This window comes from Anomaloglossus baeobatrachus, chromosome 2 (assembly GCF_048569485.1).
Source record: "Anomaloglossus baeobatrachus isolate aAnoBae1 chromosome 2, aAnoBae1.hap1, whole genome shotgun sequence".
Classification (NCBI taxonomy): domain Eukaryota; kingdom Metazoa; phylum Chordata; class Amphibia; order Anura; family Aromobatidae; genus Anomaloglossus; species Anomaloglossus baeobatrachus.
This window is the reverse complement of record NC_134354.1, coordinates 744058871-744083490: the sequence shown is the minus strand read 5'-3', so window position 1 is coordinate 744083490 and position 24620 is coordinate 744058871. Positions and strand designations below refer to the sequence as shown.

The 24620-nt window shown below is 42.9% G+C and overlaps 1 protein-coding gene across 2 annotated transcripts in view; it reads left to right on the top strand.

Moving 5' to 3' along the window:
* SLC35F2 (solute carrier family 35 member F2) overlaps positions 1–7687 on the top strand; it is a 114630-nt gene extending 106943 nt beyond the window's left edge. For both annotated transcript variants that reach the window (XM_075334659.1, XM_075334658.1), the window contains exons 7-8: positions 2044–2198; positions 5165–7687. In XM_075334659.1, the coding sequence (XP_075190774.1) occupies positions 2044–2198; positions 5165–5365 (356 nt within the window). In that variant the 3' untranslated portion in view covers positions 5366–7687. The remainder of the gene's footprint in view (positions 1–2043; positions 2199–5164) is intronic.
* Positions 7688–24620: the final 16933 nt, after the last annotated feature.

Genomic DNA, 24620 nt, shown 5'->3' with positions numbered 1-24620 from the left:
GGTTACCCGATGTTTACATTAGTTACCAGTGTGAGCAGGGAGCCGCGCACACTGAGCGCTGGCTCCTTGCTCTCCTAGCTACAGTACACATCGGGTTAATTAACCCGATGTGTAATGCAGCTACATGTGCAGAGAGCAGGGAGCCGCGCACACTGCTTAGCGCTGGCTCCTTGCTCTCCTAGCTGCTGTACACATCGGGTTAATTAACCCGATGTGTACAGCAGCTACATGTGCAGAGAGCCGGAGCCGGCAGCACAGGCAGCGTGAGAGCTACAGAGGCTGGTAACTAAGGTAAATATCGGGTAACCACCTTGGTTACCCGATGTTTATCTTGGATACAGCTTACCTCAGCTGCCAGATGCCGGCTCCTGCTCCCTGCTCGCTTCATTTGTCGCTCTCTCGCTGTCACACACAGCGATCTGTGTGTCACAGCAGGAGAGCGGCTTTGAAGAAAACGAACCAGGGCTGTGTGTAACGAGCAGCGATCTCGCAGCAGGGGCCAGATCGCTGCTCAATGTCACACACAGCGAGATCGCTAATGATGTCACTGCTGCGTCACAAAAAGCGTGACTCAGCAGCGATCTCGGCAGCGATCTCGCTGTGTGTGAAGCACCCCTAAAGTTAGAGGGAGCGAGGCCCAGTGCTCAGCCACCTATCTCACTAGTGTCATCAAAGGCGTGTGACTATCCTCAAATACCATCTATCTGGTTTCTTTAATACCCAGGTACGTCATTTAATTAACTCTCCACAGTAGAACCGCTGCTGGCAAAGTCTACGATGCTACAATCCAGAGCTAATAGATGGGTTTTGTCTCAATTGACCTTAAAGGGAATCTGTCAGGTGATTTTGTAGTAAAATACTAATGTTATCTTCTAATAGGGTGTAAATAGACCTTTCAGAATCAGTAAGTTTTATTGTTGTACCTTATCCTGTTATCTTGCTGTAAGGGACCTGAATTCAGTGTCTGGTGAACACTAGTTGAGTGTATGTAAATACAATTTGCATATTCACTGCTTCTATCACCCACCTCCCAGTGCATTCACTATCACTGCTGAGAGGTTGTAGGGAGTATGGGTGGGGGCAGCAGTGCAAATTCAGTTCAGATTTACTATCACTGATGACAGCATTGAGAGATGTGAGGAGGGAGCAGGGCATACACAGTTCACATTTACATATGCTTTACTAGTTACTAGGTCACACTTAATTCTACAGAGCTTGCAACAAGATAATAGGATAATGTAGACCAATAAAACTTATTGATCCTCAGAGGTCTCCTTAAGCCCTATTTAAAGATTAAATTATGATTTTGTAGAACAATACTAATTATAAGAGTCATGTGTGCATGTGGCTACAGTCTTCTGACTCCTCTTGTCTCTGACGGTGGTCCCTGGCTGGTTCTTTAAACTATTTTTGTGCAGCCAGGCTCTGATTCATCCTGCTTGTGGTTTAGGCAGCAAAAATCGACTGAAAGGTTCTCTTTAATATCAGTAGGCATGAAGCTTAATTGGTCTCAATGTATAATTTCAGCAGGAACTCCATTGGTCCTAGTTTCCAGAATTTTAACTAAAATCTTTAATTAAAATATTTAGGAGTCAAATCTGTCGGGGTTTCTCAAGAAGAATTCATCAACCCTGCAGTTTTTAGGATAGAGTTACCGCATATGGGGTGGTCCCATATACTGTGTAATGTCTGTGTTTGAGCTTGTAGGAACATGGTGTGATCATATCACAGTTTCAGGGCAAGGGAGGAAACAAAAGAGTCTACAGACAGGACTACATGGGATCACAGCTGCTGCTTTCAGTGAGGTAAAATATTTCCCTGCGTGTTTTTATATGTTTTACCTCACAGAAATCTGCTGCCCTGTATGAATACTCTTCTTTCCTCCTTGGCCCAGGAGTTGCAGTATGTTCAGACCATGTTACGGCAGTTAGATTCAATAAAGACACATTATGATGGTCACTTGATTGTAGGGCGCTTTGGGTATAGGAATTGCCATCTGCTTCCATATTGAGTCATTAAGTCAATGTGTTTTCTGTATTCCAGGTCTGCTATTTGCTGTTTTTGCTCTTTGCATGTTCGGCCTGTATAGTGTGATGCCCATTGTGATAAGAGTCACCAGCGCCACTTCTGTTAACCTGGGTATTCTGACCGCTGACCTCTACAGCCTCTTCTTTGGCCTCTTTTTATTTGGATACAATGTAAGAGCGATCTCTCACTGTAATTTATTCATAGTCGTAAATGTTTCTTCTTCCTATTGTAACTTCTCCGATTTGTAGGCGTGAGATGGGATGCGTGTACCAACTAGGCAACTGTGTACACAATCTCAAGATGATCATCATACCAATTAGACAGCTGTTGGCAACCTCAGGTTTTTGTTTTGCTTTTTTTTTGGGGGGGGGGGGGCATAATGTTGCCTTTCTTAGCCACACCAAACACATGCATGCTGGGAATAGACATAGGGTAGTTATCTGGCGCCAAACACCTGTTTTATGTTAGCAACTCGTCTTTTGTTAGAATGAAAAAAATGGGTTTGCCAACAGCGTCCAACTTCTTTTGTGACAATAGTGAAAGATGCCTTAAAATGGACTTTTAACAAACTGTTTCATACATCAATAGTATAGATACATTTACTTTTTAAAGGGAACCTGTCAGGTCCAATATGCACTCAGAACCACGAGCAGTTCTGGGTGCATATTGCTAATCCCTGCCTAACCGTCCCTGTATAGACTAGAATAGATAAAGAGATCTTTAGAAAATGTTTTTCTAAAGATTGTTTCTTATATGCTAATAAGGTCAGCAACTAGTCGCAAGGGCATGAGTTCCCTTGGCTAGTTGGCCCACATAGCATGCTAGCACGCCCCTGTGGGTATACTAACATGCTAATGAACGCGCAGCGATGCCGTACACACCTCAGCCTTGATGGCAGACGGTGGAGGATGGATGTGCACTGCACATGATCTGGAGTCGTCAGCACTTCTGATCATGTGCACTATACCTCACTGAATTCGGGAAGCTTACACCCGGCATCAATTTAGTGCGCATGATTGGAAGTCCCGGGGACTCTGGATCATGCGCAGTGCACATCCATCCTCCACCGGACATCATGAAGAGTGAGGTATGTGCCGCCAAGCTGCGCCTTTATTGGCATGATAGTACATCCACAGGGACATGCTAACATGCTATGTGGGGCGGCTAGCCAAGGGAACATAAACTCTTGCGACTAGTCACTGGCCTCATTAGCACGTAAGAAATGATCTTTAGAAATACGTTTTCTAAAGATCTGGTTATGCTAGTGTATACAGGGACTCAGACCTGCTCGTGGTTCTAGGTGCATATTGCATCTGACAGGTTCCCTTTAATATAGTGTCAGCAAAATTAGCTTCCTTCACTATATCACATATTTCTTCCTCTGTCCCTTTGTCATACCCTCTTGGTCAGACAAGACAGACTGCAGACCCCTTGTGGTGTCAGCCTATTATTTTCTAGGAGGAGCAGGGAGAGGAAACAGGCAGAGGCAGAAATACAAATCTCAAGATAAGCCTTCTGACAAGTCTTGTACCTCAGCTCATTCACATCCAAACAACTGAGCTTTGCTGTGTAATTTCCTTCATGCTGCCGGAGTTTCTCTTTTTTTGCTAAAAAAAAAAAAAATTAATGAAGAGCGGGAATCGCTTTGTGAGCAGGAATCCGTCTGTTTGTTGAGATCTCTGCAGCTAATATTCTATCGCAAGCTCAGAGTGGATTGCAATTTTAAAGAACAACATTAATAAGTTAATATATGAAGGAGTCAGTAAATTAATATTCAAAAGATAGATGTATTGAAATTACTGGGATTCGGAGGGTTAAAAATTAAACGGAAATAAGCTAAAAGACTGAATGCAACAACAATCACTATGAATGCCAAAAATTTAGAAGGGGGAAAAAAAGAAAAAAACAGCAATGTCTAACAGTAATGTAACACAGAGATGATATAAAAAAATATAAATGGGAAGAATCCATCATTCCTAGTATATGTGACAAGACATAGATAATACCCTCACGTAGAATAGCAGGGGTCAGAATCCATAAAAGTTATTAACAGAACTCCCTTATTAGATATAGTTTTAATCTTGGAGTATTACCCATAGCCACAAAAATCCTTAGGCACTATAGTCCTCTAATATTAGTACATAGTCCCCTTACACCATAAGCAGCTGTGAGATAGAAATTTCCCCTGCACACGAAATCACCCCGCTTACCTGGGAGCCGATTCTGACATCACGGCAAATTTGGCGATTTTGGTTTCCACGGCAGCAATACCGTGGTGACTGACACGCAGCGTGCGCTCCAGATGCCGGAACTCGAAATTGGCACGTGAACCCGGAAGTGAGGGTGATCGCGCGTCACAACAAAGGGAAACCCCACAAACGTCACTACCCATGTGACGAGAATCACTCATTAAAGGCACCGCTATATAAAGGCACAGCTTATAACAACACAGGCACACGTCCCCTGAAGAAGTGGGAAACGCGCGTCGGGACTAAGGACAGCACAACCACATTAACAATTAAACAGGTTAGTAAAAGCTGCACTTGACTGTATTATCTCCCAGGTTAACCAACCTCCCCACGAATCACTATTATGCAGCGCTAATTATATAGCACATGGGAGGAATAGGGAGCAGGAAATAGTACATTTAAGCATCCACATGGAGGAGAAATTCTACCAATTAATGCAGAATGGTCATGATAAATGTTAATAACAGGTCAGTGCAGCAATAGAACCTAAAACAGTGGTATTGGAGCAAGTCCAGTGTGAAATTTTTGTGACCTTGTTTACACATATGCATGTTCATGAAAAATAATTTTAAATTTTTTATCTAATAAAGTATTGATATTAAGGAAATGCACCATCCCAAGTTATTTTTAGTGGTATATAAACGTATCAGGTGTGGTTCCTACGCAATTTAGGCGTAGATATAAGGACAAATGATGCAATTCATTTTAAAGAACAAGCCTATAAATGGGAATACTAGTAAAAATACAGGATACATGTAAAATAATGGTCAGATATGTCCTCCATATTGTCACACCGTTTATTTTGTAAAGTTATTTGAAATGATGATTACCCTTTAAGAATATGAAAATGTAGACGAGTCCAAGAATTATTTTTTTTTTTTTTCTAGTTCTCTCTTCTATACATCCTGGCATTCGTTGTGATTATGGTGGGATTCATTATGTACTGCAGCACGGCAACGTACCATATGGAACCCACACCAGCACAGACTAACGGAGGCGTAGAGAATGGCGCTATGAAGGATGATGATACACCTCAGGAGTCGGCGACACCTCTGCAGTACATGCCGGAGGAGCTCTCCAGAGATTGAAGACAACTACCACATTGCCTTTGCCAGTTTTATATGACATGAAGAAATTACATTTTATCCATGTTTTTTAAGAGTTGTTTTTGACCAATATATCTCATTCAGGTTCGTAGTCCCAGCATGCCCGTTATTTGCCCATTATTTGCTTTGGACACTTTTTTATAAGGAAGCTGCTATTCACACAAATTACACTCCAAACATAGAAAACGTGGAGATCTGTTTTACTTTTCAGTGACTTGATATTTATTCATCTATTTTTACATTTTGCATTTATTTTTTAATTAAATACATTTTTAGAATCTAATTTAATATTTCAGTGGCAACTTTTAATCCAGTTTGACTATAGAAATTCTAAAATATCCAGTTGTTAGAAATTCAGAAAATGATCGACTGGAAACACACTGGCCTTATTTTTTCTTCCTTTAAAATGGAATATTTGCTATCTGCTACTTAACAATTAAATGGGTTTGTTCGCTAGTGGACAATCCCTTAGAAACTGGCCTTTGGTTGCTACATAAATTAAAAATAGAAACTCTCTATTTGCCTCCTGGACTGGTGCCTATCCTCCACTCTGAACATAAAAAATATTTTGGGACTGCTGCAGCCAATCAGCATTAGTCTGGGAGGTATGCCTATATTCTCTATATTTTAATTAGCATCCTGGGGACATTAGTATAGGCTTGTAGCATTGCAGATAATCCTTAATATCCCGATAACATGAAAGAATCTCTCTGGAGGACCTAAAAAATTGTTTAAAAGAACTGAAGTCCTCAGTGGTTGATACCTTTTAATGGCTAACTGAAAAGATGGTAATAATAGCAAGCTTTCCAGACTACTCAGGTCTCTTCTTCATGCTCAATCTGGAGGACCTAGCATTTTCATCCATGGATTTCAGTGAAAATGGTGTAATTCTCATTTTCCCCTCTGGGGGAGCTGTAGGAGAATTCAGCAGTTACGGTCTTATTCCCAAGCAGAGCATTGCTGATCGCTGTGGTCCCATCAACATGTTATTGGCTTATTTTAGGGTTGACCTCTCTTTCGAAGAAAAAAATAGTCAAAAGCAGATGGATTGATCTTGAAGTGATCCGTTTTAGGTGTAATCGAGGTGTTTGTTTAAAAATTTTGTATAAAATGAATATATATTGAATAAAACTGGATAACATTTTCTAGAGCATCTAGGGATATTTTAAAGCAGGGATATTTTAAAGCTTTTTTATGGTAGCACTTTTGTTCCTTATTGATTTTTACTGTATTTATTCAGTGTACTGCAGTTTGATTATTTGATCTGTACTATTTTTACAACCTTGTAGGTAATTGTAAAAAAAAAAAAGTTATTTTTGGTATTTATTAGAAGGTTTATATGCCTTTACAAAACTTTTTAAATAACTCTAAACTTTGCATTGTTTTTAGAAAATGTCATAGTTCAGGTTCTAACATGTTGTTCCAGTAAAAGGTGCCTTTATGTCTAAAGATTTGAAGGATTGTTTGGTTAAAAGGATTTTGTCTAACCCCATAACTTTAGTCTAAATCTGCAGTCGTGTTATTCTTTTCCAACCGCCCTGTTATCTTCCAAGTCTACAGCCAGAAGGACGGAAGCAGTGAACAAATTAATGGTTGCATTTCATAAAGAGTTATAGAGCGTACCCACGCGAAAAGATGACGTGTGACCATATCCTAAAGCTATATGTGAGCTTACATCCCTTTATACTTAGTAGGTGAATATCTAATCTGGCTGATCTCTATTACCTCTAAGGCCTCATTCAGACGTCCATTTTTTCTCTGCTATCCACTGTTTATCAGTGTTTTCAATCAGATTTGCAACAAATTTTGGTAAATATAACATTCTTACCCTCTGTGGTTTTTTTTTTTACCATATGTGAAAAACAATTTGTAAAACTTCAACTCTTAATGGATAGTACACGGATTGCACTTTGGTGGCATCCGTGTGCTGTCCATGTTTTTGCACAAACCCATAAATTTGAAAGGGTAATTTATTTTTTTGTCTGACTTTTCTTTTTTTTTTGTGGACCACTCGTTTTACAAAGAAACATGGACACGTGTTCAAGGGGACTTGTTTTATGCTTTTAAAAAAAAACAGATTTGTGAAAAACCAGACGTCTGAATGAGGCCAAACACAAGTGTGAATGTCATGATACCGGCGATGCGTTTAAACACTACACCTTATGACCATTGGATAGAGAAAAAGAAATTTTCAGCTCACCTGTAGCCTGGGCTGTGGAATCCAGCAAGTGCACGGTATCCACCGGCAGGTCCCAGCCGGTAATGCAGAGGTAAGAAGTTGAAGGGAGGATCTGGCACAAAAAAACTCCTTATAGTAAAAACATCGTAGCCTTTATTTTAAACGTTATAAACCAACATGTTATAGATACATTCTTGGGTCTCCACTACATGTTGGTTTTTAACGTTTAAAATAAAGGCTACGATGTTTTTACTATAAGGAGTTTTTTTGTGCCGGATCCTCCCTTCAACTTCTTACCTTATGAAAGGTAATTGTATTTGTTTTATCTGTACAAAGTGACCAAAAAGTTATTTAAAATTGCTGTAAAATAAATTTCATATGTTTGTAAAATTAATTTGAATGTTTTTTTTGTTTATTTTGTGTGTGATCTTATGTGCAGATCTGCTTTTACAAAGACTTTCTTACTCGGAAATACTGGGAAACTTCTCATTTTGCTTGTAATGCTTGTTGCATTCATTGTAGGACGATTAGAAAAAGATTATCTGAAAGCAGAAAACTCCTAAAATGTTCCCTCAGGGTAGTGATAGGACCTGTTTCATGTTTAAATGACCCCATATTTTGTTTAAATGCCTTTTTAATTTATTTGTTTGAAAGGGATGATGAGCATGGAAATAATTAATTATGCCATACCACATGACATAAATGCAATAACTTTTTATCGTGCGGGTTAATGTGATTGCAAAAATATCAATATTATGTAGGTTTTCTTTGTATTTCTACTTTTGCGCAAAAGAAAATATTTTTGTAAGGGTTTTGTGTTTTTTTTGTTTTTTGCCAAATTTAAAGTGTAACCATCTTATATTTTGTTTCATAAAGCAATAATACACATAAAAATAAGCAACTTTGTAATATATCTTATCAGACAAATTTGCATCTTCCTCTGTCAAAATGGATCAGTTATTATCAACATTCTCAGAAGACTTTCCCATTACTGAGATAGGAGAAGGCAGTTGTTACTGATGAGATTCCATGTCAACGGGAGGAGCTAAAAGCACTGGGAGAAGCTGGAGGCAGAGGGGTGTAGAGCTGGAGGCAGAGGTGACGTAGCTGGAGGCAGAGGGCTGGGGAGCTGGAGGCAGAGGGCTGGGGAGCTGGAGGCAGAGGGCTGGGGAGCTGGAGGCAGAGGGCTGGGGAGCTGGAGGCAGAGGTGGGCGAGCTGGCGGCAGGGGTGGGGAGCTGGAGGCAGAGGGATGGGGAGCTAGAGGCAGAGGTGGGGGAGCTGGAGGCAGAGGGATGGGGATCTAGAGGCAGAGGGGTGGGGAGCTGGAGGCAGAGGGGTGGGCGATCTGGAGGCAGGGGTGGGGAGCTGGCGGCAGAGGGATGGGGAGCTAGAGGCAGAGGTGGGGGAGCTGGAGGCAGAGGGATGGGGAGCTAGAGGCAGAGGTGGGGGAGCTGGAGGCAGGGGTGGGGGAGCTGGAGGCAGGGGTGGGGGAGCTGGACGCAGAGGTATGGGCGAGCTGGAAGCAGAGGTGAGGGAGCTGCAGGCAGAGGTGAGGGAGCTGGAGGCAGGGGTGGGGGAGCTGGAGGCAGAGGGGAGGGAGCTGGAGGCAGAGGTTGGGGAGCTGCAGGCAGAAGGTTGGGGAGCTGGAGGCAGAGGTGGGGGAGCTGGAGGCAGCGGTGGGGGAGCTGGAGGCAGAGGTGGGGGAGCTGGAGGCAGAGGTATGGGCGAGCTGCAGGCAGAGGTGAGGGAGCTGCAGGCAGAGGTGAGGGAGCTGGAGGCAGGGGTGGGGGAGCTGGAGGCAGGGGTGGGGGAGCTGGAGGCAGAGGTATGGGCGAGCTGGAAGCAGAGGTGAGGGAGCTGCAGGCAGAGGTGAGGGAGCTGGAGGCAGGGGTGGGGGAGCTGGAGGCAGAGGGGAGGGAGCTGGAGGCAGAGGGGAGGGAGCTGGAGGCAGAGGTGGGGGAGCTGCAGGCAGAAGGTTGGGGAGCTGGCGGCAGAGGTGGGGGAGCTGGCGGCAGAGGTGGGGGAGCTGGCGGCAGAGGTGGGGGAGCTGGCGGCAGAGGTGGGGGAGCTGGAGGCAGAGGTGGGGGAGCTGGAGGCAGAGGTGGGGGAGCTGGAGGCAGGGGTGGGGGAGCTGGAGGCAGGGGTGGGGGAGCTGGAGGCAGGGGTGGGGGAGCTGGAGGCAGAGGTATGGGCGAGCTGGAAGCAGAGGTGAGGGAGCTGCAGGCAGAGGTGAGGGAGCTGGAGGCAGGGGTGGGGGAGCTGGAGGCAGAGGGGAGGGAGCTGGAGGCAGAGGTGGGGGAGCTGCAGGCAGAAGGTTGGGGAGCTGGAGGCAGAGGTGGGGGAGCTGGAGGCAGAGGTGGGGGAGCTGGAGGCAGAGGTGGGGGAGCTGCAGGCAGAAGGTTGGGGAGCTGGCGGCAGAGGTGGGGGAGCTGGCGGCAGAGGTGGGGGAGCTGGCGGCAGAGGTGGGGGAGCTGGAGGCAGGGGTGGGGGAGCTGGAGGCAGGGGTGGGGGAGCTGGACGCAGAGGTATGGGCGAGCTGGAAGCAGAGGTGAGGGAGCTGCAGGCAGAGGTGAGGGAGCTGGAGGCAGAGGGGAGGGAGCTGGAGGCAGAGGGGAGGGAGCTGGAGGCAGAGGTGGGGGAGCTGCAGGCAGAAGGTTGGGGAGCTGGAGGCAGAGGTGGGGGAGCTGGAGGCAGAGGTGGGGGAGCTGCAGGCAGAGGTGGGGGAGCTGGAGGCAGAGGTGGGGGAGCTGGAGGCAGAGGTGGGGGAGTGGATAATTTGTGGATTCTGCCTCGTACAAAAAATGATGTACGGTATTTATCTTATCCAAAAAATGAATTAAAATAAATTTTAAAGAGTGCGGATAACTTTTTGACTCTCCCTTGTATAAGCAATGTGTGGATGAAATTAGGAAGGCATCATCTACTTTGCCATTACTGAGAATCTGGATGAAATTACATCTGAACATACTCTTAGTAACAGACACATAATTCAGTGACTGATCTGGTTGGCATATTGGAGAGAAAAACAAGAAAACAAAACTTTGCTTACAGTCAATTTTAATTTTTGAACTTAGTGTGTGTGTGTGTATGTGTATATGTGTATATATATATATATATAATATATATATATATATATATATATATATATATATATATGTCATCTTTTTGGGCTTAGTGTGCATGTGTGTGTGTGTGTGTGTATATATATATATATCTATATAGTATAGATATATATACACTCATACACACGTTACATATCCCACTGCCACATTTGTTTAGCCAAGGATGTGTCTGAAATGCAGACACATAATCAGTAGCTTCAGCGTGTACTTGTTTGAAAGTCCTTGGCATTTCTGCAGACATGAGCAAAAATTTTCCTGGCATCATCTCCTTACATCCATTCACCCATAACCCATATTTTGTAAACATTACTATTTTTATATAGATCACGCCGTTTGGATGTGATAAATTATAGCTGAGGGACAAATATTATTTTGGCTGTGACTCCTCTAATCGTATTTGCTGTGGTTGACACTTTCAAAGCAGTTTGCTCATAGCGTTTTATATTTGATTTTGAAACATTTTAGTTTAGTGTGAGTTTTTACAGAATATTATTAAAAAAAAAAAAGCAAAAAACGAGAAAAGCAGTTGAGCTCCTAATTAAAGAGGAACTTTAGCCATTTCATCACTGGCCGTACTATGGTTGTTTATTTTTCTCATTTGTTAATCACTGGGACGTGTGGTTATATCAGATATATTTATTTTGTAAGTAGATTTTGTGGTTTTTTTTCATTTTTTTTCTGTGATTTTAGATATCTATTTTTAGCATTTTATAGGATTTTTTTTTCAGGCTTGATCTCTGTGTTGTCACACCATTGTCTGCAAAGTGCAGTAAAATTACAATTCGACTAACATCGCTGCTCCTTATCAGAATATTTAGTCATATTTGCCTGTGTAGTAAATTATACCATAGCAGACAGGCGCATTTTACATACTGTATATGTTTCAGCAAACGACTCCCACACTGCGAGTTTCAATGGTCCTACTACTCCATAGCTGAATGAATTGTTAACACTTCCATATCACAATAATGGCCCTCTAAAGGCCCTATGAGCATGCTGCATTTTTGCTGTTTTTTGGCGCAGTTTGTTGCCAAAAACTGCATGTCTTTCCTTCCGCCAGCAAAGTCTATGAGAATTCTGAAATGCTGTGCGCACATTGCTTTTTTTTTTTTGCTTGCAGTTTTGGGCTGACAAGAAACAGCAGCATGTCAATTCTTTGTGCGTTTTTGTCCTGCGTTTTCTAGCCCTTCCAGCCATTGATTTCACAGGAAAAAAATGCGGCATAAAGCACATGCTTTTTTGATGCTTTTTCTGCCAGAAGGTGCAATTTTGTTGTTAAAGGGAACCTGTCGCCAAATTTGGGGCCTATAAGCTGCGGCCACCACCAGTGGGCTCTTATATACAGCATTCTAACATGTTGTATATAAGAGCCCAGGCCGTCGTGTAGCACGTAAAAATCACTTTATAATACTCACCTAAACGGTCGCTGTGGTGGAGTTGGGTCATATGGGCGTCTCCGGTGCCGGCGCCTCCTCTTTTGGCCATCTTTCTCGTCATTCTTCTGACTGTCTGCTTGCTATTATGCACACGTATGTAATTAGTATGACTGAAACATCTGAACTCAATAATTAGGAGGAGGGGTGCTCACATATTTTTGCCAATATAATGCATATGTTTATATAATGTATACATTTATACGCATACAATATATATGTACAGTAGGCATGGCATATTGTTCTGCTGGAAAAAACAGTCCTCAGAGTTGGGGAACATTGCCTGAGCAGAAGGAAGCAACTGTTTTTCCAGGATAACTTTGTATGCGGCTTGATTCATACGTCCTTCCCAAAGTTTAATCTGCCTAATTGGACCATAGAAGATTGGAGTAAGGTAATCTTCTCTGATGAGTCTAATTTTCAGCTTTGCCCAACACCTGGTCATCTAATGGTTAGGCGGAGATCTGGAGAGGTGTACAAGCCACAGTGTTTTGCACCCAGTGTGAAATTTGGTGGAGGATTGGTGATGATCGGAGGATGCTTGAGCAAGGCTGGAATTGGGCAGGTTAATCTTTGCAAAGGACATATGAATCAAGCCGCATACAAAGTTATCCTGGAAAAACAGTTGCTTCCTTCTGCTCAGGCAATGTTCCCCAACTCTGAGGACTGTTTTTTTCAGCAGGACAATGCACAGCTAGGTCAATCAATGTGTGGATGAAGGACCACCACATCAAAACCCCGTCATGGTCAGCCTAATCTCCAGACCTGAACCTCATTGAAAACCTCTGGAATGTAATCAAGAGGACGATGGATAGTTACAAGCCATCAAACAAAGAACTGCTTACATTTTTGCACCAGGAGTGGCATAAGGTTACTCAAAAGCAGTGTGAAAGACTGGTGGAAAGCATGCCAAGACGCATGAAAGCTGTGATTAAAAATCATGGTTTTTCCACAAAATATTAATTTCTGGACTCTTCCTGAGTTAAAACATTATCAGTATTGTTGTTTCTAGATGATTATGAACTTGTTTTCTTTGCATTATTTGACATCTAAAAGCAATGCATTTTTTTGTTATTTTGACCATTTCTCATTTTCAGAAAATAAATACAAAAATTGTTGCTTGGAAATTCGGAGACGTTGTAGTAGTTTATAGGATAAAAGAACAATTTACATTTTACTCAAAAATATACCTACGAAGAGAAAAATCAGAAAAACTGAAAAAAAATTTGGAAGTGGTCTCTTAATTTTGTACACACACACACACACACACACACACACACACACACACACACACACACACACACACGCACACACACACTTAAAACCAGAAGTTTCCCTCCGATCTCTATAAAGACACATCTGCATGTTTTTCTCACTATCTGACATGAAATCAGAATAAACCTTTCCGTTTTAGGTCAGTTAGGAACCAACATTATTTATATTTGCCAAATGCCAGAATAATGAGAGAATGTTTTAAGACATTTTTATTACTTTCTGCCTTTTAACTTTTAAAGTCAAAAGTTTCCATACATTTCATTGGTATTTGATACCATTGGCTTTAAACTGTATGACTTGGGTCAAATGTTTTGGATCTCCTTCCACAAGCTTCTCACAATAGTTGGTAGGAACTTGGGCCCATTCCTCCTGACAGAACTGGTGTAACAGCCATGATTGTAGGTCGCCTTGCTCGCACCAGCCTTTTCAGCTTTGTCCATAAATTTTCAATAGGATTGAGATCAGGACTTTGTGATGGCCGCTACAGAACATTGACTTTGTTATCCTAAAGCCACTTTGTAACCAGTTTGGCAGTATGCTTCGGGTCATTGTCCATTTGGAAGACTCATTTCTGCAGAGGCTTTAAGTTCCTGGCTGATGTCTTGAGATGTTGTTTCAGTATTGCCACATAATTTTCTTATCTCATGATGCTATCTATTTTGTGAAGTGCACCAGTTCCTCCTGCAGCAAAAAAACTCCACAACATGATGCTGCCACCCCCGTGTTTCACAGTTGGTATGTTTCTCTTGGAGTAATGGCTTCTTCCTGGAAGAGTGGCCTTTCAGCCCATGTTGATACAATACTCATGTCACTGTGGATAATGACACAATCTTACCAGCTTCCGCCAGCATCTTCACAATGTCTTTTGCTTTTGTTCTTGGGTTGATATACACATGTCTGACCAAAGCATGTTCACCTGTGGTACACAGAACACATCTCCTTCATGAGTTGTATGATGTCTGGGCATTCCCATCTTGTTTGTACTTGCATATAATTGTTTGTACATATAAACAAGGCACCTTCAGGTATCTGGAAATTGCACCCAAGGATGAACCAGACTTGTGTTAATCCACAGTTCTCTTCCTGAGATCTTGGCTGCTTTCTTTTGACTTTCCCATGATGCTACACAAAGAAGCAGTGTGTTTCAGATGTGCATTAGAATACATCCACAGGTGTTTCTCTAATTAACTCAGATGTTGCCAATAAACCTATCAGAAGCTTCCAAAGACATGACATCATATGGGCTGTCTCATGTTGTTTAAAGGCATAGTACTCTTAATGTATGTAAACTTTTGACTTTGCAAAAAGTAATAAAAATGCCTTAAAACATTCTCTCTCATTATTCTGACATTTGGCAAATATAAATAATTTTGGTTCCTAATTGACCAAAAACAGGAAAGGTTTATTCTGATTTCATGTCAATAGTGAGAAAAACCTGCAGATGTGTCTTTTTAGCTAGTGTATGTAAACCTCTGGTTTCAACTGTATGTACCAGAGATTTCAATAAATAAAATGCAAATTTTAATGAGATTCTTCCCACAAAAATGTATATGAATCTAATAGGATCCTTCTGCTCTACAACATCCTGTCTGCAAATCAGATTCCATTTTCAACATGACAGGTTCCATTTAAGCAACGTTAAAAAGAAGAGTTGGCCAAAATGTATCCAGAATGATGTTAGATATTGATAAAGTCATACAAAAAAAATAAAAAAAATAGTATCACGTTTTTGCTGCCAAAGGTGGTTCTGCAAGCTATTGATTTATAGGGTGTACTTATTTTTTCAGGGAATGTTTTGCAATTTGGTCTTATTTTTGTTATATAACTAATGGCAGGGTGTAATTTCTCATGTGCCAGTTTACATGTGAGGTTGCATTTCCTTTTTTCTAATTTTTTTTTTTAAATATATACTGATGTCTAATAATTCTCATGACTGTATTTGTGTAAAATAAAGTTATTGAGCTGAATTCAATTTCTGCCATTTACACCATTTTATTTAACACTAATCAGAATTCTTCTACATTCATTTGTCATCCGTATAGTTCTTTTACCTTTGCCTCAAATGTTTGGAGTAAGGATTAAGAGCTGGATATTTTCTAAGACGTGATAAGAGCTGAATGTTTTGGAACACAAACTCCAAGTTCAGTCCCTGCTTACATTTTATAGTTTTGCCCTTTAGATAATATATTGGTTAGAACAGCGTTAAAGAGAATGAATCTTTAGAAAAAGTTATTGTTGAAATCAGGTTTTTCTGTTACATGTATCTGTATTAAAAAAAAATTGTAATCTTACAATTTTCACACTGAGTTTTCAGCAGGCACATTATCATCAGAGGCAGGATTATGAAGACAACACAGCTGATAACACAGGATTCATCATTCAGAATAAGAGATGTCACAGCTCACCTCCACCCCTCCTTCCTTCACAGTTCACATGCTGATTGGACTCTTCAATACAAAATATATAGTCTGTCTATTGCTACTAATGTACATGTCAAATTCCTTGAAGATCAGCATGTATAAGTTTAAAATAAGCCAAGCGTACAGTGTCAAAATTAAAACGATTTGGCATTTTGTTTTAATACAGATTGTGATAAGGGAAAAAAATTGTCCCCCCAAAATTTATTTTAGGCGCAAACCTGATTTAATCAAAAGGTAATTTTTGAAAGTTTGTTATAGAAAATTTTGATTATATTTATGGTCCCTATTTTGGTGAGAGATACCGATCTAACTGATGTGTATGGGGTTCTATTATAGACAGATGATGTTGGAGACAAGGATTAGGCAGCTTATATTTTCATTACTTTTATTTTCAGGAAGAAAAGCGGCTGGCAGAATGATCTGGCAGCGCTTTTTCTACTATCTTCATTGATCACATGTGAAGTGTTATAGGGAATTCTGAGATCTAGATGTGTAACGCTTATACTGGCGTCCCCACGCTGTCCTGCCCCCTCCCCCGGCTGGGATATCTGTTCTGTCATCTGCCTGGCCATCCTCGGTGGTTGTCTCGTCCTTGGTTCATGCTGCTTTCAACCGGGACCTGCAAACACCACACAGGCCTCCTGGGAATGCCCGTAGGGTCCATATAGCCACACCCCTTTTCTTAAAGGGCCAGTGCACCTGACCCGGAAGTGCCTGTCAAGTCAGCTGAGGGGTTACAGGTATTTAAGGTACCTTCCCCATAAAGGAAGTGCCTAGGCAACAAGTTCCTACTTTGCTAGTTCTCAGGTTCAATTGTGCTGCTGCTGCTGTCATTCTGCTGCTGACTGATATCTGTGTTTCAGTACACTACTACAACAAATGTCCCCTACCAATTATACTAGAATTGTTCGACTGACTCCGAGGTTCCAGGATTTTCTCCAAGCTCGACCTTCATGGTGCATACAATCTGGTCCGGATATGGTCCGGCGACAAGTGGAAGATGGCCTTCAACACCCATGACAGTCACTATGAGTATCGGGTGATCCCATTTGGGCTTAGCCTTCCCCAGCGGTCTTCCAGGAATTTGTCAATAACATATTCTGAGATCAGCTCTTCACATGTGTTGTAGTGTACCTGGACAATATTCTCACTATTCTCATCACACCTGCCTACACACAGGTGCAATGTTCGTCAGGTACTGCAGAGGTTAAAGGAGAACCGTCTTTATGCCAAATATGAGAATTGCCTTTTTGAGCAGTCCTCCTTGCCTTTTTTAGGCTACATTATCTTAGATACCGGCCTGAGGATGGATCCGAGCAAGTTGTCAGCGGTACTGAAGTGGCCTCGTCCCAATGGTCTGAAAGCGATACAGCGGTTCCTCTGTTTTGCCAATTATTATAGGCAGTTCATCCCACGTTCTCGTCCCTGGTCCTTGCCATCTCAGACTTGACCCACAAAGCGGCGAATCCGAAAGTGTGGACACCAGAAGCAGAAGACACTTTTATCTCCCTCAAGTGGGCCCTCTCTTCAGCCCCGGTGCTGCATATGTGCTGCCCCCGCGTCAGCAGCCTGCCGCCGCTGCTCAGATCCGGATCCGCGGTGGCTCGAGGGGTCTCCGGACCCGGGGGTCGGGGTCGCGCGGCCACTCGGAATCAAAGGAGGATTATTTACATGGGGTTGTATGGACAGTTCATGATGCCACCCGTGGTACGTGATAAGATGGAGTACCACCGCTGCAATGGGGAGTACCTGGTGGCGATGAGGGGGCAGCCAGATGTTTAACCCCTCTACAGGTAGGGGGAATGCCCCGGGACTCGGTGTTGGTGACAGGAAGGTGCCATTGGGACAGTCGGGGGGTCATTTGTGTACTCACTCGGTCCAACAACGCTGAGACTGACAACTGTGGTAAACCAACGTTCTGGACACCGCTGCCACTTGGAGGGAGCACGCCTGGATCCCTTGCCCATTGGTGTTTTCTGTTAGTCTGTGACCTTTTACTTGGCACCTTGTCCTCTAGTTGGTCCCTATAGTATGAAACTAGTCTGGTCACGCTCACCGGAGTCTAGCAAGCAGTTTGTATGTTACGCAAGTGTCTGAAGAGCCAATGCCGACACCCTTAGAACAGCCCCAGTGTTACGGGCAGGGGACAGACCACGGCAGGGGGGCTGCTCGAGACGCTCGGATCCGGGGTCGTGGCGGTGGCTCAAGGGGAAGCCGGACCCGGGCCTGAGCACCCGTCTGTCGCCCGCAAGTGAAAAGGTGGGATTTATTATATAGGGAAGGTTTTGTCAGTGATGCCACCCGTGGTGTGCGGTGATTGTTGGTGACACTGCCGATGCCACTGGGGGTGATGCCCGGGACCGATGGAGTGGGGCAGCGGGATGTTATCCCCTCCACGGGTAAGGGAGGTGTTGTCCCGGGGCCCCAATATAGGTGGGATGGCGCTGAGGAGCGCAATCTGCAGGGTTGGACCCGATAGTACCGGTGTAGTCACAGTTCCTGAATAACTTCACACAGAGTCCAGATAATAAACCAAATTGCCGGTGACCTCTGGCGGGTGTGTTCGGATCCCACACCCTGGTACAGCAAACAGGGGACCCTTCCTCCTGCACTTAGTGTTGTGTCCTTGTTGTTGACTACTCCGCATGAAACTGGGAAGTCCACTCCCGGTGATACTGTGTGTTGGGAGCTGTAGCCCGCGAGAACTGACCCGTGGGTTCTTAGCAGGCAGTTGCGGAGCCCTATCCTCCTCGTTGGGCTTCCGTCTCGCTCTATCTGGGCCTCCTGTGGGACAAGACCTGAAATCTTGTCCCCGGCTGGTCAATTAGAAAGGTGCTTGAAGCAGTCCTTGGTCTAGGGTCCAGGTACCCTGCCGTGCACGGCCTCCGGACCGGATTCCCGCTGTCGATACCGGCGGGCTACAACCAATTTAAGGTTTCCCGTGACCGGATCTCCGTCGCCTGTGGCCCTGTCTGCCGACTGCCATCTAGTCAGTAGTCCGGTAGTCCAGGAGCTCCAACCCCTGACTACCCTGTCACTTCACACTCCTCTCCCTTTCTCACTCTCTGTCCAACTGACTCTTCCCCACCCAGAACAACTCAGGACCCCTAGGTGGGCGTCACCATCTGCTTGGCCCCGCCCACTGGTGTGTCCCTATTGTCATGGGGGGTGACTAGACTTTGATGGCTGATGTTGTGCACCTAGACGTGGGGTTTGTGATGGAGGGCCAAGGAGGAGGGAATCCTGCACCTGGAAGAGGGGTGCAGTCATCTGTGACACCCTGATTTTGTCAGGGCGTCACGCTAGCATGGGAGGTTCGTATAAGGCTAAAGTCACACTAGTGTATGGCATCAAAATCTAGAACATTGGATGCGATATGCTAATGACCCTCGGCTCCCACTCTGCTGCAATGTTTCTCCCACACCCATACAATTGTATGGGTGCAATTGATTTCAGATGCGCAGACAATCGTAGCATGCTGTGATTTTTTTCCTCAGTCCGATTAGGGCTGAGGAAAAACTTGCAGATGTGAGCTGCATCATTGTCTTAAATGGGGCCGAGTGTAATGCGAGATTTTCTCGCATTGCACTCGTGCGAGTCATACGCCAGTGTAACTCTACCCTAAGTGTTATTATTTTACTGGGGGTTAAACATAGGGATTGAGAAGGGGTTGTCTGAGTTGTAGACAACCCATTTAACTCTATAGGTTCCATTATATATATATAGCATTAAACTTTATAATTTATTCCTATATCTACAACATCATATTTAAAACATACAGTATTAGGGCTGCTTCTCACTTGCGAGTTTCTCGCAGTAGAGCAATGCGAGAAAAACTCGCATTGGAATCGGACACGTTAGTGAATGATTCAGCTCTCATCTGCGATTTTTTTCTCAGTCCAAATCGGACTGAGAAAAAAATTGCAGCATGCTGCTTTTTTGCGAGATTCTCGCACCATTTGTCCCAATGATTTCCTATGGAAGGGGATTAAAAGTAGGATCACACACGCTCACCAGCGTTCACATTTGCGAGTGTGGCAGTAACTTCGCTCATTAAATATTCAACAGATGAATGTGACAGCACATTCCCAAAGGTAAATTAAATGACACATGTCTAGTAGCTTTTATATAATTAAGATGTTGCATGAAACTAGCATCGCAAACGCGACACACACGCGAGCAAAAAGCATCGCACTTGCGTTGCACTCGCACCTAACGTGAACTAAAATCAGCCGAGTATTTTTCAGCCCAGTCGGACCGATTTTACTCGCATAGATGTGTTTCCAGCCTTAAATCGGGAACTTGTTTCAAATGGCATAGATATATTATTATCAGTGAAATGACTACAGGTTTTGCAAAGTGTACTAACACCTGCCCATGCATGGGATGGATCCATAACTTTGATTTTAAATAGCGGTACTTGGAAAATATGGGATATTTTATGACGCAGAATGATTTGCACCCGAAATGCTTAAGTTGTGTATTAGCAATAATGGTGTGATGGGCGAACCCAAACTTCTCAGGAAAGACTATGTTATGGTTCGGCCATTCAAATAAAAATAAAAAAATAAAATTAAAAGAAAGCAAAATGGGGATCAGAGCAGTAGAATTATAGTTAGCAGGTCTTCCGCGCAGCTGACACACTGCTTCCGGGTCTGCTGTTTAAGTCTCATGAGTCATGAATATTCACTGCTTCTCCTGCCCACCCTCTGTGACAGCATCTGTGCATCTGTGATTGGTTGTACTTAGACTCCAGGCATGTAGTTTCTTTGATTGGTTGTGGAGTGTAAAATAAATGAATATTTTGAAATAAATGGTGCGGGGTCTCCCATATTTTGATATTCAGCGCAGATAAAGCAGACGGCTAAATGCGGCATCCTCCAGCTGTGTGCGTTATCTTGGCTGTGTATCAAAGTACGAGGGACCCCAAGCGACTTTTTTAAAATTATTTAAATAATTGTTAAAAAACAGTATTCACTATCCCCAATTTTGATACCCAGCCTAGACAAAGCAGAAAGCTGGGAGTCGGTATTCTTAGACTGGGGAGGCCCATGGTTATTGGGCCCTCCCAGCCTAAATATAGCAGTCTGCAGGTGCCATAGAATCAGTGCATCTATTAGCTGCGCCAATTTTGGTGCTTAACTCGGCTCTTCCTGAGTTCCCTGGGACAGTGGCAATTGGGCTAATATAAGGGGTTAATGACAGCTGTGAAAAAAATCACAGCTGTCATCAAGCCTGAGGTTAGTAATGGGGAGCGATCTATGAAACCCCCCATTCCTAACCCTGTAAGTCAAAAGAAATAAACATAAACACAGATAAAAATTCTTTATTTTAAAAAACTATGCATGAGTGAATAAGCGGTTCAGGATACAGTGTGACAGTTGCACGGAGATTCTGTAAGTATAATTCTACTGCTCTAATCCCTAATATTCTTCCTTTTGCAGCCCCTTAGCCCTTACTAACACCATTTTACAGCACACAACTTCAGTTCACCTAGACTTATACGGGGTTTGGTGTCCAGGCTCATGTTTGGTTGCAAGTCCATTTTTTTAAAGTCTGGTGGGACCCGTCATGTCCGAACATCTGCGGATTCGCATATCTCTAGTATTGATGCTGCAGGGAGGCCATGCTGTCTTTTTGTAAGCTGCTCTGGTTTGTGCGTTCGGTCACTCAGCTTAATGGGTCATTATTTTATGGACAAATTAATTATATTGTTGATTGTTTGTCTATATTAACCCATACAAAACCCTTAGAAAAATCACTGTAGCCATATTGTTCCAAAACTGTTGTATCTGTCTCTATTATCATTTTTTTCCCTATTCATTTGCCTTTTTATTTGGGTTATACAGATATGGCCTTAAATGTTGGCACCCTTGAAATCTCAGAAAATTATTGCAATTACACGTTTTGTTAGTCTAACAAATTAGTATACCAATGGGAATGTTCAAAATCTGATTAACAAGTGTGCATTACAATCCCTTTAAAACATTATTTTTATTAATTAAATATTAAAATCGTCCAGGTGAAAAAACTCCAAAAAATAATAAATAAAAGGGGAGCTATTAAGGGTCAGGTGCAACCATATATTCTGAAGTTTACACAGGCAAATATAAAGATAGAAAAGCCAATCCAAAATTTATTTATACTAAAGTGACCCTAATATGTCACTATATCTGGCTCTGCCTGACAACGGAGGGTATGACGCCCTAACGTAGCTAGGTGCCCCCGTTCCTCGACGGCTGACCCTCACTCACCCTACTCGACCCTACCAAAGGATGATAGTATCTGTACCAAATACTCTCACCAACATAGTATATAATACTCCATTTTGATAAAAGGAGTACCTCAATTATCAATTCTATAGGCACATGGAGGGGAACAACTATAAACGGGTACAGCAATAAGTTATATCTGCAGGGGCAGATCAAATGACCAGGTCTGTCCAAATTTAGTAATGTTAAAGTGACCCTAATGTGTCACTTTACCTGGCCCTGCCTGGCAACGGAGGGTATGACGCCCTAACTTAGCTGAGCGCCCCCGTTCCTCGACGGCTGTCCCTCACTCACCCTAGTTGACCCTACCAATATAGGGATGGTATCTGTGCCTAATAATCTCAGTAATGGACACTAAATGTAACACTCCACAGAGAGTCCAATTAGAGGATAAATACCTCAATACACAATTTTACAGGTACAGTACAAAAACAAGGACATCTGCTGCCACAATCAGCCTACAGCATGTCTATCAGTATACAATGGGGACAAGATGTACTTCCCTCAATTAGATGCTGTTTACATGGCCTCAACGCGTTTCCCCGCCCGTCATCGGATCATCAGGAAGCCCACGGGTGATGATAAAAGATATACATCCCAGCATCATGTATGGTAGTGGCCAGCGCCATTGAATCATGGATTTAAATAAGCCAGACCTTGAAACTCTAGAGGTCCACTATGGAGAATTAACATACCAGGCTACCGTCCTCAGGTCATCACTGCGCATGTGTGGCTTATTTAAATCCATGATTCAATGGCGCTGGCCACTACCATACATGATGCTGGGATGTATATCTTTTATCATCACCCGTGGGCTTCCTGATGATCCGATGACGGGCGGGGAAACGCGTTGAGGCCATGTAAACAGCATCTAATTGAGGGAAGTACATCTTGTCCCCATTGTATACTGATAGACATGCTGTAGGCTGATTGTGGCAGCAGATGTCCTTGTTTTTGTACTGTACCTGTAAAATTGTGTATTGAGGTATTTATCCTCTAATTGGACTCTCTGTGGAGTGTTACATTTAGTGTCCATTACTGAGATTATTAGGCACAGATACCATCCCTATATTGGTAGGGTCAACTAGGGTGAGTGAGGGACAGCCGTCGAGGAACGGGGGCGCTCAGCTAAGTTAGGGCGTCATACCCTCCGTTGCCAGGCAGGGCCAGGTAAAGTGACACATTAGGGTCACTTTAACATTACTAAATTTGGACAGACCTGGTCATTTGATCTGCCCCTGCAGATATAACTTATTGCTGTACCCGTTTATAGTTGTTCCCCTCCATGTGCCTATAGAATTGATAATTGAGGTACTCCTTTTATCAAAATGGAGTATTATATACTATGTTGGTGAGAGTATTTGGTACAGATACTATCATCCTTTGGTAGGGTCGAGTAGGGTGAGTGAGGGTCAGCCGTCGAGGAACGGGGGCGCCTAGCTACGTTAGGGCGTCATACCCTCCGTTGTCAGGCAGAGCCAGATATAGTGACATATTAGGGTCACTTTAGTATAAATAAATTTTGGATTGGCTTTTCTATCTTTATATTTGCCTGTGTAAACTTCAGAATATATGGTTGCACCTGACCCTTAATAGCTCCCCTTTTATTTATTATTTTTTGGAGTTTTTTCACCTGGACGATTTTAATATTTAATTAATAAACATAATGTTTTAAAGGGATTGTAATGCACACTTGTTAATCCAATTACACGTTTTGTTATACACATGTTTATTTCCTTTGTGTGTATTGGAACAACGAAAAAAATAAGGCAAATTGGACATAATTTCACACAAAACTCCAAAAATGGTCCAGACAAAATTGTTGGCACCCTCAACCTAATATTTGGTTGCACACCCTTTAGATAAACTACAAAATCAATTGTTAAACACAGCATCCAGTATTCTTGCCCATAGTGTTTGTTACAGGCCCAGAAAAGTTTGCAGGAATCTCGCAGAGAACACACAGGGTCATTTTCTCCGGCTTTTTGAGCTGCCGTTTCTCACCTTTGGTGTTACACTAGATGGTGCTGCAGGATTACACGTTACATTATGCCCTAAAAGAAACAGAGTTATATCTACATTTGTCAAATATACATTAATGAGAAAAACTAAGTACACCCTCTTTGAATTCTGTGTTGTTTCTTATCGGGGCAAAATATTAAAAAATCATGTCCTTAGATTAGAAGGTCTTAATATTAGAATATTCTACAGGACAAATTACACTGAGTCATTATCAATTAAACACAAACTATGCAGAAGCAATGTGGGAAAAACTAAGTACACCCCATTAAAGGGAATAGGTCAGCAGGTTTTTGCTATTTAACCTCTTAAGGCAATGGCTATTTTCCTTTCGTCACGACAGCACCCACGAGAGAGGGATCCGCCCCCTTCAGGACAGGAAACCTACAGATAAAAAAGGGGCAGTCCCCCTCCCTCATCAGTTGGTTTCCTGTCCTGCATGGAGAGTGTTGTAGCTGTTCTGTTTTGTCACAAGTCAGCTTATGGGATCACCAGTGAGGTCCTCTTGAGTTAGGC